Source organism: Gouania willdenowi, chromosome 3, assembly GCF_900634775.1.
Source record: "Gouania willdenowi chromosome 3, fGouWil2.1, whole genome shotgun sequence".
Classification (NCBI taxonomy): domain Eukaryota; kingdom Metazoa; phylum Chordata; class Actinopteri; order Blenniiformes; family Gobiesocidae; genus Gouania; species Gouania willdenowi.
In genome coordinates, this window is record NC_041046.1 from 18,546,548 (window position 1) to 18,567,637 (window position 21,090).

A 21,090-nucleotide genomic window follows, 5' to 3' on the forward strand; every position below is an offset into this window, starting at 1 on the left:
AGACATCATAATTGCACAGAGTGATGATGTCAAAATTCTTCAGTGTACTGAAAAACTATTACTTCAGTACACTGAGGATTTCCCTGATCTGGGCAAGTACTGTGATTTCTTTCTACCACACTACCACAACAGGGTTCTCACCAGGAATTTTTCACAGCATAGGGGAATCAAAATGTCAATTATTATTTAATGTAAAACTGGGGAACCATATTACAGTTATATGTACAGTTCTACACAAATGTAGTTAACAATTAACATATAAAATATGTTTCATATCAAGCTTTCCCCACATTTTACCATTTAATAAAACAATAAATCAAGAGGTATACTGACAGAAAAAAGGTTCAGACACCTACACCATGAAACCTATATTTTAATTGATTATGAAGCCTAACAAGGTAACCAATAAATAGAAAATCAATTAGATGATAGATATTTGTTTTTAGTGAATTCTACAACTGATTTAGGACCCGTTATCATAAGAGATGCTAACACAAGAGGAAGGTTAACTTTTACTAGGTTATCTATTTCAGTCTTAGTTATTGTAATTAATTGTAGTAGTAGTACTTTAGTAATTGAGAATGTAATTGTAAATGATTTTCTGAGGAAAAATAATAATTGTAATTGCATTGTAATTGGAAAAAATGCTGGTCACTGTAATCGTAATGAAATCGTAATTGAACTTGGGTATATTGAAAATGCAATTGTAGCTGAAAAATGTAATTGACCCCAACGCTGGTGTAGGGCAATATTGTAACGTTGAATAACTGCAAAAAGTTAATATTGAACATATTTACTTTATATGTAACTACTATGTTACATTGACTCATTTATGGAAACAATATCACACTCATTCAAGAGAGACACCATGCAAGGCTAGACATGTAATGGGAGCATTTGAGGGTCCAGTGTCATGTCTTAGTCAATAAACAAGGAGATAAAACAGGGAGAGTCTCTGAATCACAAATGCTCTATTAACAAACTTTTGAACAGGAGTAACTTGTGAAATGCCTGGAGAGGGTGTGTGTTTAAACTAAGCCAACGACACAACAATGCTGACTAAACTGAAAGCTAATGAATGCATAGCTGTAGGGATTCATGGGAGCCTTTAAAGCCCCCCACCCCTTCTGTGCACTCATACCTGTATACAATTCATCCCATCTGTGCATGATGAGCGACTTTAGTTCTCAGCCGTTCATCGGTCAAGAGACAGACAAGTAGAAAATAAATAAATAACGACCAGAATAAAACATCGACGAGCACTTCAAACCAAACAAAGCGGTTGGCTGAAGAGGCGTTAAAAGTAGAGCAGCAAGAGGATGGACTCTAATGTTAGAAAAGCCTGCTTAAACATTCATTGTGAACATTTAAAACTGAACAGCAACAGCGGGCAGGGGTCACTATTACCACAGATTGCTTCCTTTTAGCACAAGAGACAAACAAAGGCCGCACACGTCAGTGATAATACTCAAACAGTAGAGGGGGCTGCTATTATGCTGCCATTCCGTGCATTAGCAGTAATACATAATATATACTGTAATTTAACAATATGTTATCATATAATAGTCATTTTTTACAGCATATTTTTCCCCAAAAATTATTAAAAAAAACAAATTGTAAAGTACTGTTTGAATAAATCCCATTATATGATTATTTTACAAGCACATTAACCACCTTCGTGACCACAGGGATAACATACCTAGGTTATACCAAACGTCCATCTCTCCGCTCAGAGTGCGGACCTCGATGATGGTCTGTCCCAGGAAATCATCCGACTCACGCTTGAAATGCTGCTTCACTCGAGATTTGATGTCATCATCTTCATCCCAAACACGCACCTTGATGCGATCAGTGGCGTTGTGGCATTCACTGTGAATAGTAGGGATTAGATCACGTCAAAACGATCACGATAACATTAACGCTAAAAGAGAAAACAACAACTGCCAATCACCGACAGCTCAGCAGTTTAGAGAAGCCAAACACAGAGAAAAGACATTCAAATCATACAGGCGCCATTGCATATAGCATCAGAGTTTAGATTCTTGGCCCGAACCCGACCCGCCTCATTTTCCCGCTCAGCTGTCGTGCTGGGCCGAGCTTCATTTGTAACTTTTTTTTAATCTCTATTACATTAATATTATTTTTTAATAAACACAAAAACACTTCTATATTGTCGTGGTATTATTTCTAAAGTGATTTCTGCTAGTCGTGGGACGGGATATTGACGTCGTTGTGTTGCGTTTAGTTGTTCAGCGTTCACATTTACTGAATATTATTTTTCTGATTTCGCTCACTCCTCACTTGCTGCTGGAGCGCAGGGATCAAATATGATTGCGTGCTTCAGTCAGGTCTGCGCTCCACGCACGGGCCGCCCAGTCTGGTCTGCTATGCTGTAACGGTCTGGGTTCTATGTTCTGGTTATGTTCCACTTGTGTGTATTCACACATGGCTGAGAAGGCATCAATGTGTGTCTTTGTTTACATGTGTTCTGAGTGTTGATTGGCTGGGAGGCTGGGGAAAGCGTGGATATAAGCGGGGGAAAAGAGTGAACAATTCGGTAGTGTGAGTGTATGATGGTGTAAGACGGTTGTTTGTGTGTTTGATTGTTTATTTTTAGCGTGTTTTTACTACGCCCTTCATTAAAGCCTGTAAAACTGTGATAACGGCTCGAGTCACGTCATCACAATGCATTTTGGGCTGCGATGAGTGTGTGTGACAGCCCTACTAGAAACAGAGATATTCAGTCACAGCACTTCGGGTAAGGATTGCTGTGTTCCATCGTTTAAAGCTGCTACTTCCCCCCCAATAATTATTTTATTAGATAAAATTCTAGTGTACGCCTTAAAGATCAATGAATCAAACATCGTTTACTCAAAACAAAGAAGAAAAAAATTTAAATTGCCGCTTGAAAGTTTGTTTTTATCTCCAAGGTTGACACTCTGTTTATTAACATTTTCATGCATTGCATTCTGGGATGTTGAGTCCTGTAAACTGATTTATAGACTGTGAAAAGAAGGACAGTGATTCTAAGTTGACACCATTCATGATTTAATTTGTTCCAGGTACCGTGATATCAGAATGAGGTCAAAGCACTTCTTCGTACAAGTCTCCACGACTGCACATCCCACAATGCAATGCGCAAAATGTCAACAAATTGAGTATTTAAGATAAAAAACAAAAAACAAACTTTCAACCAGCAATTTCAACCTATTACATACTTTTTTTTAGGCCTAAACTATGATTTCATTTAATATAAATTATCAAAGGTAGCAGCTTTAAATTACTTGGGACAAATTACTGTAGTTTCAGAGCTCAATTTGGGTACAAAAACTAGTAAAACACTGCAGGGTTATTATATACAATACCTTTTTAGTGAAGGGGTTGACCTTGGCTGTTTTAATTGTGGACTAGTACTTGGTCTCTGCCATGCACACAGTAATGTACCACTCTATTAATCTACATCTCTGTAGTAATGGGAAAGAGTTTTATTACAGCCTCCACTGGAGTCTCATTACAGGTGTGGAGGCCTTATCTGCACATGCACACATAACACATGCACACACACGCACGCTCTAATATTTTAAATTGTTACTTTTGAGACATGAAACAAAAAGGAAAGCACAAATAGCTCTATATTATATGAAATCATGGAGCATTTTGGTGTCATTACATTGATGTGACACTCATTGCAAAAATAAAAAAAAAGCAAAAAGCTAAACAACGACATACAAAGGGACAAAAGCTCCAACTACCCAACTGCCACTGGTATGCAAAAACATTGAGAAGAATCGCGCTAACTTTCTTTATCCAGCATCTACTCTCAAAATGTAGAAAAAAAATACTAGCTCGTAATCAGTAGAGAAAAGACCCTTAATAATTAATGTGCAGACGTTACTCTTTCTTAAGTGGATTTGGGAGCTGACCTGTGGGTCAACATTAATATCTTCTCAATTAGTTTTTTTTTAATTGGGCCTAAAGTTTCTTGCTGTATGCACAAAGCATTTTTTCTTACTTAAAATGTCTGGAAATAAAAACCCTACCCAATGGTTTATTTATAGGTGTTGTAAAACATCCCCTAAGAACTGTTTGCAGGAAATTTTATTTCAGTAAAGCTGTGTGGGTGCTTGAAAAGAGTTATACATTCTCTTTCAACATCTATATCGGCTTCTGGCATTTAAAAATGTCATCTATTAAGGTAGCTTAACAAGCTTCGTGCTGGGTTATTAAAGATTCATCTTCTCATTCATCTGTATAACTGTGTCTGGGATATAAAAGAAAACACTTTTAAAAACTGAAGTTTACCCTAAGAGTTTATTATTAGGATTGAGACAATACAATGAGTTCACAATACAATCTGAGACACATTATTGGGTAAACGAGATTGGTACGATACTATATTGAAATCGGAAAAATAGACCTCATTTGATTTTAAACTTTGACTGAGCCTTTCAAGTTTCAAACTGATATATATGACAAAGTACGTAATATAAAAAATATATAATATATGATAATACAATATATATTTGTTTAATAAAGACCAAGTTACAATACTTTGATACAACCTGGACCCTTTAATAACACATCTGTGGCGTTAATATCACAAAATCTCTTTGCACGACATCTATTTCCAACCTTAGTTATATTTGAGACGATAATCTTCGTAAAACAAATTAAATCATTGCAATTTTCATCAATAAAAGAGCCATCATGTTACATAAAGTACTGAGGGTTTAACCAGGACAGTTTTTGCACCAAATAAATAGATTAAAAAAAAAATAAAAATTTTAGCACTTTTTGGTTAGTTTAAATGCCCAAAAAAATCGTGAAGGTTTTTTTCACCCATTGGGGATTTGATTAATATATTCATTGTCAGGAACACAGTTCATTCAAGGTCAATTCAGAAGATAGTTTATCTTCAAATTATATGATTTTTGAAAGGTGCTCAAAGATTCTTTTCGGGTTTGGTAAAAGGCTTTAGAAAATCATGGCGGTTGATTTAGGTTTGTACTCATTCAGGGTCAAATCCTTCATGGTCTTTAGAAAAGAAACAACTGTGAATATTCTTCCGGCTGTGTCAGAAGCCTTGGTTATTATTTCACTGTATTCTACAAGGTAAAAGCTTCTGGAAAAACTGCATCAATGTACTGAAACACATTATTTATTTATTTTTTACAATAAGACTGGCCTTATTATTTTTTTCCGTTTCTTTGAGCACATAAATGCACAGGATTCATATTCATTGTTAGCCACTACTCACGTAGATAAAAATGTCGGCACAGCTGCAAAATGCAACTGGGCACTTGTATTTAATGTGCTATGGCTGAGATATTGGAGATGCAAATCCACTCATGATGGCAGAGCTTGCACAGGAAAAAGAACAACCTGATGTCTTGGTTATATAATTACTGGGATTACAGAGTAGTAGTTAATGAGTTCTTAATACTAATCAAAACACACACTTTGTAAAATTAACCTTGCACTGCGAAGGAATGTTTCAAAATCAACAATAACTATTACAATAAATCATGTCAACAACTTCCTTCAGACACGAGTCTGGTTTCTGTAGCTGCTGATACTATCCAGGGTTGTTGCTGCCTATCCCAGCTGACTATAGTATCCATGGTAATGAAACTACTGTGGATTGAGATTGAGAGAAAGACCAGTGAGCCTTATTGATTACTACATTAAGAGACTGGCTGAGAATATCTTTTTTCTCTTTAAGCAAGACTGGAAAGTGGCATCCTGCACAGGGTGTACACCACCTTACGCCGGTCTGGGCCACTACGTTTTTTTTTTTTTTTTTTTTTTTGATGAGCGAGTGGAGACAGACATGGTAACAGGTGGCCAATAGTGGTCCAAAGTGGCAAAAATGTGGCAAAATAGAGCGTAAAGTAACTAAAATGGGCCATAAGCAGTCAAGAGTGGGCAAAATATTAGCAAATAAAGAGGAATCAGGTAGTATGTAATGGCAAAGGGTAGCTTAAATGGGCAAACAATAGTGAAAATGTGGAACAAAAAGAGTCAAAGTGCAGGCAGGTTAGCTTATTTGGATGAAAAGTGGCCAAAAAAAAATTAAAGAAAAGACAAAAATTCAATACGTGTCAAAAAGAACTTGCAAAAATTATATTTGTTGGCAAAAGGAAGCTAAACTCTGAAGAAAGTGTCTGAACTTTTTGAAAATGGGCAAAAATTGGACAAACAAAGTTGCAAAATGGCAATAGATAAAAAAAGGGGTTCAAAAGGTTTTCTGGGGAAACAATTAAAATTAAAACATAAAGTGTTGAGCATCACCAAGTTAATAACGGCTTCTGCATGGTGTCCTCTGATATTGTAGTGGGCTGGTCTGGATAGAAAATGCTAGGGCAAAATGTTTGTCCCAATACACCCCTGCCTTACACTCAATGTAAGCAGGACCCCCGCAACCCTGAGTGCAGAAAATCGATGGATGGATACAATGGATGGATGGATGGATGCACTGCACTTTTGCTTCTAAAATCTGAAGGTTCTTTAACCTTCAAAATAAAATCGAAATAACCCATTGGTTAGTGGACGTCCATTCAAGTTACCTTTGGATTGACATGTTTTCTGTGCACTTCTCAGCAAGAACAGGTAAAATATTGCACTTTTTGATTAGAGATTATGTTCGACAGATAACTTCTAACCCAAGAGAGAATTAAATAGTGAGAGAGGTCACCTTATTAGAAAGTTATAATAATAATAATGACAATACATTTGATTAAAAAGTGCTTTTCAAGAGACTCAAAGACACTTTACAGGTTAAAAATAACAACAGCAAATACAGTGATTAAAGCAAATAAAATATACATCAGAAAAAGAAAGAACATCAGTAAAGAAAAGGCAGGTGATAGAGGGAGGGTACGGGTGGAGCAGGTCTGTGAGGTGGGGGGGGGCTGGTTATGAAGGGTTTTGTGGGTGAGAAGAAAGAGTTTAAATTTGAGGAATGGGGAGCCAATAGAGATTTTGGAGGACAGGGGTGATGTGGTCACGGTTGCGTGTGAGGAGGCGGGGGCTGCGTTTTGTATGTACTGGCATTTATTTAGAAGTGTGGTGGTTGTGCCAAAGACAATGCTATTGCAGTCGTCAAGGCGGCATGTGATAAAGTCATGAATGAGAGTTTCAATGGCAGGAAAGGAAAGTGAAGGGCGGAGATGAGAGATGTTTTTGAGGTGGAAAAAAGCAGTTTTCATGATTTGTTTGATGTGGTGGTTGAAGGAAAGGTTATTATCAGAGGTGAAAGTCTGACTGTTTGGGTGAGAGGGTTTGGAACAATGAGGAGTATGTCAGATTTGTCACTGTTGAGAAAGTACTCACAAGTAAAACTTCTCGTCCCAGACGGGGTTAAGGTTGCCAAAGATGGTTTTCGTCCTGCGTTTAGTCTTGCCCACCTGGACCGTGACGTAAGGGTCGCTAGAACCAGTTTTATCCTTTGCTTGTAAGCCCTGTGCACTCATCACTGGAGACCAAACAGATGGAGTGGAGAAAAGAAAGGTTATTAAGAGCAAAATGTAGCTTTCAGCCATCTTATGATCATGGTGCAGCTTGGTTCTTCCCGTTATGTAAGTTAATTACAATAAACAGTAAACAATAGATCAGACAGACATCCATATGTCAATATTTCATCCAACAGTCGATTTCTGATGAATTATGACCTCAATGGTGAAAAAAAAAACCCTGAGAAACCAAACCCTGTCGGAACTACACCTGGCTGAGAGCTGAGGAAAAAATGTTCTATTGTGTACAGTGGACACACAAAATGTGTTGTTTCTGTATCACTTCAGAATGTCTTTGATTTTTCATTTCCTGCTTTTAAGTTAACCACAAATGGAAGATTCTTGGATTACATTCATGATTAGTCATCGTATTTGCTCACACAAAAGTAAAGTGCAGAGAGAAGGAGAAACAACAATATTTTACGGCACCATAAAAAGGAAAAAGGACAAAGCTGCATTAAAAATGCATCAGTGACAGTCTAAATAATTCAAGGTACATATATATCCTTCAGCCCAATGCTGACATTAGCTGCTGGGCAGGATGTAGAGGTATGGGGAGCTGTGGCCTGTTAGAACTCCAAATCAAATACCTCCAAAAGGGCACAAACTGTTTGGGACGTTGACATTTGCTATTAGGCTTCAATCTGCACTCATCTAAATGAAAACTCCTTTGCTTTATGGTATATCTTTCTAAGAAAAAAAAAAAAGTCTTATCACATTTTTTTTATATTTAAAGGCACACCGTGGACTTTTTGACCTAAGGAGTTGACCCATATGAGTTATTTTAAATGATTCCTCAGGCCAATATACAGCGCTTGACAGTATCAATGCTCAAAGCGGGGCTTTCCTCTCGAAATACCAACTACGTAGGTTTGGAGAGACGGACCGACTTTGGGCAGGTCATGTGACCTGGAGAATGCCTGGAGAACGTTTCACTTCACGGCAGTCACATGACCACAGGCTCGGATTTATATACAGTTCCCACGTGACGTCAAAACATACGGGCATTTCCCGACCCGGCGCCATTCCTGTGGACAGCTGAAACGAGTTAGCCTCTGTTTACAGCCAAAAGAACACAATATAGTAGTTTTGTGTTGGGTTAATGATGCACTAATGATAGCTCAGTTAAACGTGGATTCTTTAGTAAGAGAAGTCGGCATGTCAGATCCGTAATTTAGGGATAATGATTGGCTCTAAGCGGGGCTGGGCTTGTGCCGCGGCTACAGTCTACAGTCCCCCCCTACTCCCTGGCCTCGCTGCCGTTGTCGGCCCTTTTTGCAGGGGGTCGGAGGAAACGGGCGACCCGGCGTGCGCAGGGTCCCCAGTCCGCCCTGACCCTCGGCATAGGGGGCTGACGACTGCGGCGAAAGACAAGGGAGGCCTGTTTGTTGATTTTTGGCGTTTGTAGCCACTAGGGGCGCTTGCATGAAAGCTACCGGTCTTTTTGTGTGTCTCTGGCCAAAGGTTACACAGTATGCCTTTAAATCAAATTTATATTTAACAATAAGCTCAAAATAATGAGTAAATGTGTATCTTTCAAATCACAGGAACATTTGCAATAAACCTGTATGGGTTTTTAAAAAGTAACTGTACAATCGTGATTATGCATTGATAACGCAAACAACACGACAATAAAATGACTCCTTATTCCCTGCTTATTTCAGGTTGCCGATTTAAAACATGGCCAAAAACGACACATAAAAATGAGCCAGTAAGGGCTAACTTTGGCTCATTACCTCTGGTTCACAATGATTAATGTGCAGCATGGCCCTCCTTGCAAATAAATAAATAAATGCTAAAAAAATGGGAATTGCTTTTCATACCATTTACCAAAAAATGTAAGGCCAATTGACTCTGAAATTACATGAAGACACAAATTACAGGTCACTGCCAGTCAGAGGGGGAGTGAGTGTGGGTACTGGTGTTGCCACACGTGATAAACAATAAAAAACATTAAGAGTGGCCCTAAGGCTCTGCTGTAGAGCTCTCATTAATCACAACCCAAAAGAGGTGGAACTCGTAAAAAAAAAAAAAAACATTGCCTGATAAAAACCAAGGTTTGATTTAATTTCATTTTTGTAATCACGCAAACCCTATGGGAAAAATATCATATCACGCTATTTTCTTTGTAAAATCACGGTCACAATTTTATCATGATTTTTTTTCATTCAAATCATTTAGACTATTTTAAAGTTTTTTTACTAATAAAACAAACAATTCACTTCCTTAAAATCATCGCCCTAAATAGAAAAAAGGAATAAAAGATAATTTAAGACAAGGTAATTATCAAACAATTTGTAAAAATATATGTAAGGAATTTATCAAACTGGTTCCAAGTACAATTAACATCAAACAAAAAGGCTGACAAGTTATTTTACTTTGTTTAACTAAAGTGGTGAAGCATTAGCATTAGCATTAGCATCAGTTGCTACATAAAAAGGCAGCAGATCAGTCTAGTGATTTTCATTTATTTTTAAGGTAACACACTCATATTAATAAAATCCTACTTCAAGCAGTGTTTCAACACCTCATTTCACACACTTTAGACAATCAAATCCTTTACAAGATAAAACGTTACTGCATTGGTTACATTAAGCCTGGGTGATATGAACCAATATTCTTTATATATATTTTTCTCAAAATGGCTATAGGTGATATAAACTCCATTTCCAAATCTCCGTGATTTGGGAGATCGTTGTCATGTTTTAATCCTTAACGATCTACTAGATCACACACCCTTACAGCAAAGTAGATTTTCTTTGTAGCATCAAAGATCTTCCAGTCTCAGTTATGACTTAAAGGCAGTGAGATTTGCTCATTATCCTCCCACACAAGGAGGCTATGTCTATCAATAAACAGCAAACATGGACGTTACGCCAACAGCAAACCTTAATATTTATATTAGTTCCCGTCTGAGCTCTACTGCGCAATAGCTACTATTTAGGAGTTAGTAGTAGTTTATTTCTTTTGTCATTATAAACATTTAGAACACGTCACATGTTTTCAGAGATCTTGTACATTACAATAAGAAAACATGAATTGGAGTGTGACGATATCTCAATACGGCGATATATCGCGATATTTTTCCTCACAATCGATGATCGTTTTTTTTTTTTTTTTTTTTCCCAAAACCTTTTCTACTTTTTCACTAAAATGTGCAGGTACGTTTTCACAGAAATGTTGTTACTGTTTGTTGAAGGAACCAATATATTGTTTACTGTAATATTGCACTATAATGGTGTCACTGGTAAGAAAAACCCTATTTTTTGTTTACACAAAGCACTATTGGAGATACTTATTTCTTTACATTGGTATGTTGATACTTATTTACAGAAATGTTGCACTAAAATAGTGTCACTGTTCATAGGACACTTTTTCAATTTATTGTCTTTCAAAGTTATAAAATAAAAATTGCATTTTTTCACTTAATCTTTGTTTTTTTTCTTGTTATGTCATAGATTATCGAGGCGACCGTGGCTCAGGTGGTAGTGGGTCGTCTTCTGATCGAGAGGTTGGGGGTTCGATCCCAGTACCTGACTATGTGTCGAAGTGTCCTTGAGCAAGACACTGAACCCTAAGTTGCTCCCAGTGGTCGACTAGCGCCTTGCATGGCAGTCCTGTCCCACTGGTGTGTGAATGTGAGAGTGATTGGGTGAATGAGCTGATATGTAAAGCGCTTTGAGACTGCTTCAGTGTGGTGATAAAGCGCTATATAAAATCAAGTCCATTTACCATTTACCATTATCCAAGATTGAATTCTGACCAATATATCAATAATCACAGTATCGCCATATTGTGAGATAATCGTTATCGTGAGCTTTGTATTGCGTATCGTATCGTGAGGTACCCAGAGGTTCCCACCCCAAGACATGAACTTCAAGTATTTTAAGAGCTAAATGATTTGACACTAGTAACTGTAGGGATGACATCAAGCATCAAAGCTTAATATTCAAGTCACCGCCTTTACTACATGTGGCACTGGATGCTGTTAGTTTTACAGCATGAGCGCACAGAGAAAAGTCTGAACAAGAAAATGTAAATTGGAACTGTGTCAGCTAGTTCTGCCTACTTAGAACAGGACCCAGTGTGTTTCTGCTGAATCATGACAAAAATTAGAAGATATTTCTACTGATTTTGCTACTGGAACCAGTTTGCTGAGGCTAGAAAGTTGACTGCTTAAACATATGATCATGGATCCTGAATGTATGGGACATTTTGTACATTAACATTAACATAAAAACTATTTTATTTAGTAGTTTCATGAATTACCCCATGTGTTCTTGCTGTAACTGTAGTGAGTAAAACAAATAGCATTTGAAAAATGTATGCAATATTTATTTTCAAAATATAGCATCAATCACAAAACCTTTTGCCACCGCTGTAGCCCCAGTATGAAGAAGGATCTTTTACAGTTATTGTTCAAGGTTGTCCCGATCTGATATCAGATATTGGTCCAATATTAGCCTGAAGATGGATATCGGTTTCAAATTTCCAGATTTAAAAAAAATTCATTTCTATTATTTTTTTTTTTTAAATTCAATTGTAGAATACTGTAAATATTATGTTGAAGGTTAAAAATTACGTAACCAATTGGTTAATAATAAATGGGTCAGTTTTTTCTCATACCGACTGTTGCTGACTATCGTTCTCTGTTTGAGTAACATCACTCGATCAACCCTTTTCTAACATTCCACACTACAAAATAAGTAATTATTATTTTTTTTATTAAAGAAAAGAGAGAGAAAAAAAACAAGTATGTATGATTCATGCTGATGTCGGATCGATATCGCGATCGGCCGATACGCAAGGCTGCTATCGATATCATATCGGAAATAAAAAGTTATATCGGGAATCCCTAAAAGTTACAGTTAAAGCCCCCAAAAAATGCCCCTTTTTATGAGAAAAAATAAAAGATGTTGATTGTATACATTTTTGTTGTTAAAACAACCTGCCCAGCCTTTCTAAGTAAAGTTGATTTATCTGGAAGTTGGAACAAAAAACATTGCGTGATAGATGGGACACTTCATTGGCCATGCTTTAACTTTCGTTTAATCATACTAAAAGCATTAGCATTCGAACCTGCCAGTGGTTAAAAACTTACTAATGAAAGCATTTGTTTTCTTTGCACATTGCCACGCCTTTTCTATGAGGTCTATATGGCTAGCGTTTGGGTGTTGTCAAACACTTTTATTAAAAAGTACCTCGTGAAGTGAAAGTTACATAAATACTAATGTATTTTCTCTTTTTCTAAAATGTAATGTTATTTCCAGCCAGTGTAGGTAGTTGTGTGGCAGAATGCAGGTTGGATGGGGTGATATCATCACATTGCAGGGGGAGCTGGCAGCTTAGATAAGCTAATGTGTCCCATTGACTACATCCGCTCACACACTGAGAAGAACCAGATGGAATAAAAACAGTTTTTCAAGAATTGAGTCTTTTCCAGGACTGTTGACCTTTATTTCTCTTGCTCCATGTTTTCTGGCACTACACAATGGTTAAATAATTTAGAGCATTTTATAAGACATCCCTCAGTATATCCTGATTCCCAGAGGTGAAAGTAACAGATTACAAGTGCTCTGGTTACTGTAATTGAGTTGCTTTTATGGGTATTTTTTTGAGTATATTTCAAAATCAGTCATTTTACTTGTACTTATGTATGTTTTAAAACAAGTAATTTGTTATATTTCTACACCCAACAGTTACTGAGTAAATTATTATTTTTGTGTTAAAATGATTAACTGACATGTGCAACTACAAAATAGGAAATAACCAGACAACAATCAAATGCATTACACCATAGCCGACCAATCAGATTAAACGTAATGGACCATGCCAAAAACAGCATTGAATGCTGGTTATTTTTTGTGTTTTAGAGTTCAGAAATGTAGCTATACTTAAAGGCTGAGAATTCATTGGTGTTATTTTATCTAAAATATAATTTCACATTTTGACAAACCTTTTATTTCATACAGATGCTTTTGTAGGAAATAAAGTTCCAGTTGTACAATATTTGGTCTCTTGATTTATAAGTTTATATATGAGATTAGGGCTGGGCGTTATGACCAAGAATGCATATCACAGTATTTTTCAAAATTCTAACAGTTTCACGGTATATGACGTTATTTATTTTTTCATACATAATCGGGTGTTCACAGCATTTTCTACTGGTTGAGAGAGGAATTACTGCAGTAGATTGGCTTAGGATGGTCTATTTTACTGTCATGATGAGTAGATATTGTAAAATATTTCCACACTAGTAGTAATACAAGTTTGCAACAGCAGCCGAATGGCTCTTAGCTTTAGCATTAGCTTGATTTCTAGCTTTAAATGCTGCATACTCAGTGGTGTGGTGGTTTCTTATGGTGAATAAGGTAGTGTTTTGTTTGCAGCTCCACCAGGACTTATTTCCATGCTATAGGAATTATAAATTGTGATCCTTTGTTCTCTTTTTTGTGTATTACTGCTGAACTACTGACATGCTAAGCTAACCGTGCCTCCGTGTCCGTGAATGTTGTTCTCCTGTAGCAGAGGCATGCGCAATCAGGCACATGCTCACATGCATCTTCGGAGCTTTCAATTGTGTCTTTCTGATCCATTTACACGTATGATTTACACCATAAATAACACCAGAGCGCTGCTGTTTACCTTCCTATTTAGAAGTGCAACGTTGAAAAGGGTCCGGTCTGAAACGAGGTACAGCGTAGCGTTCCGAAAGTTGTGTAATCAAATAAATCGGTACGGCAGTATATTAAAAATTCATATCATAACAAAAATATATACCGGTATTCGGTATGAACCGGTATACCGCCCAGCCCTACATGTTTACTTTATGCATGGGAACTGTGTCAAGATTTATTATCAAAAATAAACTAAAGTAAATAGTAACATTTAGTTTGAGTACTATTTAATTAAGCCACATTTTACTTGTACTTGGGTATTTTATGTAGGATTTCAATACAGTTTCAATCAAGTAACAGTACTTCTTCTTGAGCAGGATACATCAGTACTCTACACATCTGCTAATTCCAAACTACATAGAAAGTAGAAATGTTATAAACCACAGTAAAACACTGTGTGGATATCAGCTGTCCATCAGCTACACCCCAAGAATCTCTGTGTGTCTCTATTTTGGTGTGTGTGCTCCCTGCCCCAGCCTCTGGGCTCTCTGGTTGCTGATTGCCATGTACATCGACAATCCAACAGTTCATCAACCTGCTGTTTTCCCATCCCCAGCTCTGCAGCCACATCCTGTCAGCCAGTGTGGTTTTCCTTAAATGCAGCTGCCAAGAATTGTAATTTTTCTAGTTTGGTCCTGGTTTGATTGTTAGTTGTTTAGCATTCGCAGCAGTTTTCCCTGCTTGCTTTTACAATCTTCCTCTTTAAACCTTTAGGTCTGCTCATTCTTCATCAAGCTTTATCTCCCTTCAGCAACCTCATCCTCACACACCAGACTGGCCCCTCATTGCATCCTGCATCACAAGCCATCTGCCTCTTCCTGTGCCTTCCATCCACACCTGTCCAAACCTCTACATAATCCAAACCCCAGTAAATAATACTAACTTGATCAATGTGCCAAAGTGAAAGCCTAGAGTTCTGTGTTTTTCAGGTTTCGATCATCTCACTTCAAAGCCAACAGTATCAATCAATGGAAAGCTTAATACTCAATTTTTGCAACAGGCTGGTCGATAAACTCGCAAGGTAATGGCAGAGTGACACAGCATCTTTATTACTTGCCTTTTCCTTCTATTCTTTACTTTTTTTCATTTTCTCTTCCTCCTTAAGTCTTCACCCTTTCAATTCCAACTATTTTCCACCACATCTTATATCTGTCCGTCTCCTCTTTGTTCGCTCTTTGTCTATTGACACTGCTTGACATGTAAGGTGGGCAATAAAAGAGCTTGAGCTGGCACTATTTATTCATGTGTTTGTTCCTTCCATGAAAATGCAAACCAACATAGACTATCACATCAAATAATATCACAATCTAAATGAAAAATTCCTATATTTCTACCCTAAAACTTAATAAATACATAATTAATCAGTCCACACAATTTTCTCTAATAACCTAAAAATGACAAATCAAAATGTAAAATCACGAGTCGACTTTCTAAAGCATTATTGGTAGATTTTTTTTTTGCCCTATACATTTTTTTTAAATTAACAAATGTTTGTACAAACCATCAAATCATTTTGTTGAGCATTCCACAACCTCACACCGACAACACACAAATACATTAGTCTTAAAGTAGTACGAGCTGTTTGATGTTTAAAATCTAATTTCCTCCTGTGATCAACATTATCAGACGCACTCACAAATAATCTTTAAACTCACTGCTTTAAACATAAAAAGAAATGTTTGCAGCTCAATTATAACTTTCAATTTTAATAACCCTAATTTGATAAAATAAGGAATTTCTATGATCTCTAAAACTAACTTTGTAAATAATTCTGGTCATTCTTTTTTGTAACAAAATCAATGGTAAAAATACTGCTCGTAATGTATATGTGTTACCGCACACCTCAACACAATAAGTGAAATAAGGCAAAAATAATAGAACAATATAACATTCTCAAAATGTTGCAAGATAAAAAAAAAATACTTAGCTATGTTCAAAATAAAAGAAAAAAAAACACTTTTAGACGCCTTACTTTTTATATATGATATATGCACTTTCCATGACAGTTGATCTTCCAAAATAACTCCAAGGAATTACCCAGTAACAGCACACAAACTTTAATTCAAGAATCCTGGTCTAGAAGAATAAGCAAGAGGAAACAACTCTACCATGTATATTCTATACCCAACACACAGATATAGCCACTAAAGGACTCACTTAAGAAATGGGGTTCACACAAAATGATCTTTATGCTGTTTTCTGGTTAAAAACAAACTGAAAACAACCTAATTAAGTTAGTACATAATTAAGTAAGAAACTAACTAATGAGCAAAAACTGTACATAATTAAGATCATCGCTCAAAGAACACCAAAGGTGGAATTGATTAAAAGAAGCTTGGTTTCATCAGGAAATATGAAAAACAAAGGCAAAGGCTTTTGGCAACAAAAACACACAATTTAATGTTCAATTTAAATGTTGCCCTTTACAACAAAAACTTTATGGTCAGAGAGTGGAACCACATATTTTTTTTAAAAAAGGGGACAATGCTATTTCCACTTTAAATTGCTTTTTCAACATGATGCAAAAAGAGCTTAGCTTTCTGCTATATATCTCAGTGAACTTGTGGTAAACATTTGCTTTTCTTATATATTTAAAAAAGAAGAAAAAAATATGCATGTGATTTGAATGATCAGTTGTATGCTTTTCATTACCATGCACTTTTATTCTGATTAACTTTTATACTGATGATTCTATTTTTATTTTCATTATATGTTATAGTAACTGTGTTTTGTGTTTGCTGCAGCCTATATTGGCCAGGTCTCTCTTGAAAAAGAAAATAAGACAAAAAACACAATGGGGTTGATTCACTAAGATCTGAAATAAAGGGTGGTAAACCAGATGCGTCCCTAAATTCTTTGGTGACGCAGTTTCTTCACCTGCTGCGAGGAATTCACTAAGATCGCAGCAATGATTAGCGCATGTGCAGAAGAACACACGATGTTTATTCAGTGTGTGTTTGCACCTGCTTGTCAGTCGTACTAGTTTCGGCGCATAAAACAGTTCCTGGTTTGATTAATTACATTGCGCCCACTGCATTAATTTATTTGCATGTCCTCCTCCCATTTTTTTGCTCTGCCTACTTCACATAATAATCAGAGGGAAACGCGCTAAATGGGTTGTGAGCGCATTGCGACGTGCAGCAGCCGCATACTCCTGATTCCCTGGGGTTTGTATGGCTTATTAGTGCGTGGAGTGACGTTTGTACATGTTTTAATACCCCTCATCCTTTCGTGAGCAGCATGTAACAAACCCAAGCAGAAATCACAGACACCAACATGGAGAGGTGAGTGCACAGAAGCACAAAATTATATTTGAAGAAGTTCAATTGGAGGCAACAAACATTTGGACAGAAACCGCCCTATTGATTTGTTGATCCCATTGATCTGAGTTAATGCAGCAATACAGTCTGTCAATCAGTCGATCAGAACCATTTGAAGATGATCTACTGTGCATCATCCAGCAGGTCTGCCCTCCCGAGCAGCGATTGTCACGCACTCTCATATGTGAACCTTATGCAATTGCTGCGTAAATTCTGGCCTGACGCTCCTGCCATCAATGCGACACAAGAGTTTTAAGGTCAAAAAAATGGAGAGAAAGACACACCGCTCCATACACCGCAGACACACCAGAGTCCACACGCCCCACCTCGGGTGTCCAGCTTTTTCTCTCCCTCACACACACTTGTCTTTATTCCACATTTTATTATTCAATGGCTGTTAATATTGACTATTGTTTTATTTAAGTCATTTTCTTATACTAGAAAGGTTAACTGGAGTCTTTTTTTCCATCTCCGGTGTATTTTGTGTCAACATTTACTGCAGCTGATCTCTGCGTGTGTGTCTGCACCTGCTTGTCAGTCGTACTATTTTCAAACAGTTCCAGATTTGATGAATTGCATTGCGCCCACTGCATTAATTTATTTGCATTCACTCCTCCCATTTTTTTGCACCCCTATGAGAGGGAAACGCTCTAAATGGATTGTGGCCGCATTTCTGACGCGCTGATTTTGCATAGTCCTGATTCCCTAGAGTCTGTACCCCTTATTAGCGCGTGGAGTGACATTTGCACATGTTTTAATAATCTTAAACCTTTAGTGAATCTGCCCCTTAGTGTGTACACTGTGACCACACAGTTCACTCCACTCACTGCTAAACTTGCATCTTGCTCTATATTCCCAGCAAAAATTGAAGCGTTAACAAATGTGCACGATTATCTTGGTACATGCAGGTTGATAATGGATTAGTGCAATATTCTCTAGCCCCCTCTTACAGTCTCTTTATGAAGGCCCAAACATCATAAATTATTGTCTACCGTAATAGGCTTCATGATATTAACCACAAATTATTTCTTCCCATCTATCCAATCAATTCTTATTTGTAGATAAAATTTAGCACAGGCCAGTGCTTGAAGTTCACAGCCAGAAGTTAATGACAAAGCTCCAGAGGTTAATAGAACAAAATGCTGATCTGGATACCAGTGCTTGTCATTTAGGTTGAGTAATGACACTTGTATTGATTTGGTGTAGGAGCCAAGGTTTAGAGGTCGAGGGGCACAGTGCAAGGGTCATGACTGATGGTAATGGCTGAAAACAAAAGCACTATTTCTTATTTACCACATTTCTCTTCCATCCGACTCACTGATTTCTTTTATTAATTATTTTCATTAATGACGTGAATAGATAATGGGATGGTTGATAAAAGCCAAGCTCACCTGTTATGCTGATTTTGGCCGACCACTTGGAGGTTCCATCCAGCACAGCTTGCTTGGCTGTCTTCAGGTGGATGGTAAACTCCTCTTTGGTGATGTGAAACATCTCCTGAATCACCTCAAAAACTTCGGGACGATTTTTCTCTCTTATCTTCATGCGCTCTTTCATCGCCATAATAATATTCTGGGTCTTGTCTTCGGCTCCATGTTTGGAGCTCTTCTCCACTGCCCCTAAGTAAGAGACAAGGGTTTTAGCTTGCAGGTGATTTAATTAGAGTATTCATACAGAAACCTCAAAAACCAGACAAGCAGCATTTTTCTGTTTTAAAAAATATCTTGTTTTGTTTGTGAGATATTTTGATATTTACAGGGAAATTAGTGTGAGAGCTGAAGTCTACAGCACTTGGTTTCCCTCAAAAGGTCCTGGATCAGGTCTCAACACACAATAGGACTGTTTAAGATTTATTTCAGCAGTTTTCTGGTCCTGCTCATGTTTTCATGCTTTCACATTTATGTTTTGTTTTATGGCGTTACGGTCCAATTACTATCCAAATAAACAGGTGACTGACTATGGACTGTGAGGCTGGTGTGAGAACTTCTACGATTTGACACTTTTGCAAAAACAATTACACAGCTTTTATAAGGGCAGTAAAAATATTTATTTTGCACGTTATAATACAGCTAGCCACTAACAGCAGCCGTCAGCACACACACGGAAGTTGATCACAAGAAACAAGGAGCACCAGTAGATTCATTAGACCACCTCTGGTTCCTTTAATCACATATGTGGATGCTTTTCATAACATCAATTTTTTATTTGATTTATGTGTTTCTCCTTTTTTTGTCAGGGCGTAAAAGTCTGCCCCCGTCTGTGGGTCCCTTCTGCGTGGTGAGCTTAAAACATGAAGCTCTCCACCGAGTTTCTCTTAATTATCCAAATATCACACAAACACAACAATATTTAATTTTAAAACATAAAAACGCTGCTTGTCTGGTTTTTGATTTTTCCGTATTTCTGTTTTGGTTTTAAGTCAGCAAAACAAAATAACCACATTGTTTATTTGTTATTTTGATTTGGTTTTAAAACAGGAATAACCAAAGAACTAAGGAAAACAGATGTAAATAATCTTGTACCCTAAGGTGGTGTAGAGTTCAAGCTTCAAGAAACTCATCCGAATGAATGAGTGTGACGTACGTGTGAAATATGAACGAGCTTAAACTAATGGACAACGCATGACAATTATTTATCTACAGTATATCTGGCTGTATCATGGACCCACAGTGTGATCATGAAAGCAGAATGAAGTGTGATGAAGATTAATTACAGCTTGTGGTATAAAACCCTGTTGTACTGCTACAAACATGTTATAAAACAGTTTTATAACATCACTGCTGTAGCTAATCCACTTAAAGTGTGTAAGTATTGCTCCAAGGATCATCCTGAACATACCATGTCATATTGTTCCTATTATCTACACTGTAACTATGGAGACAAGCTTGATTAAAGATTCTGATTGGAGGGTGTAATGAGTGCCACTGAGAGAGGGGCAGATGCATCAAACAGAGAAGAGTACAAGGACAAGTGCGTTATGTATTATACACAAAAACTATTTAAAAAAAAAAAAGCATCCATATGCTATGTAGGAAAATAATTAAACAGCAGCACATTAAAATAGTCATAATTTGGTAGAAAATTCCAATTAACAAAGTAGCTTAACTTTGCGATTTGAGACGGAATGCAATCAAAAGGAAGGAGTTTATTTTTTTTTAACCTTATTAGTGGAAGACTGGATCGGTAAAACTACACAAAAGACTGGATATCAGCCAAGTCGAACATTTGTGCAAGAAAAACAAACAGCCTCCGATATTTAATGCAATAACTCTTGTGATCAAAAAAATCCCTGTTCTTACAAAAGGATCCATTTGATTTCGGAATTGAAAAAATGTCCAAATATCGGTAGTTCATGTAACAACACCAAGAGTAAAATTAATTAATTTAGAAAGATTTTGGCTGCAAAGTTAACCAATCAAAGACTTGGTATTTTAGCTATTGCTTTTGGCAGGAAAAACACAAACATGTCTACTTTCCCAATATGTATATAAATCATAAAAGTTTTTCTAATTAATCCACACTTAATCATTAATGGGAATATCAAATGAAAGGCTTCACAACTTTGAATAACTTCATGCTTAG

General features: G+C 36.9%; 1 protein-coding gene across 3 annotated transcripts in view; it reads right to left on the bottom strand.

Moving 5' to 3' along the window:
- Window positions 1–21,090, bottom strand: part of unc13c (unc-13 homolog C (C. elegans)) — a 168,036-nt gene that overhangs the window by 104,287 nt on the left and 42,659 nt on the right. For all 3 annotated transcript variants that reach the window (XM_028475051.1, XM_028475060.1, XM_028475041.1), the window contains 3 exons: window positions 18,900–19,127; window positions 7,333–7,474; window positions 1,700–1,869 (listed from right to left, as the gene is read on the bottom strand). In XM_028475051.1, the coding sequence (XP_028330852.1) occupies window positions 1,700–1,869; window positions 7,333–7,474; window positions 18,900–19,127 (540 nt within the window). The remainder of the gene's footprint in view (window positions 1–1,699; window positions 1,870–7,332; window positions 7,475–18,899; window positions 19,128–21,090) is intronic.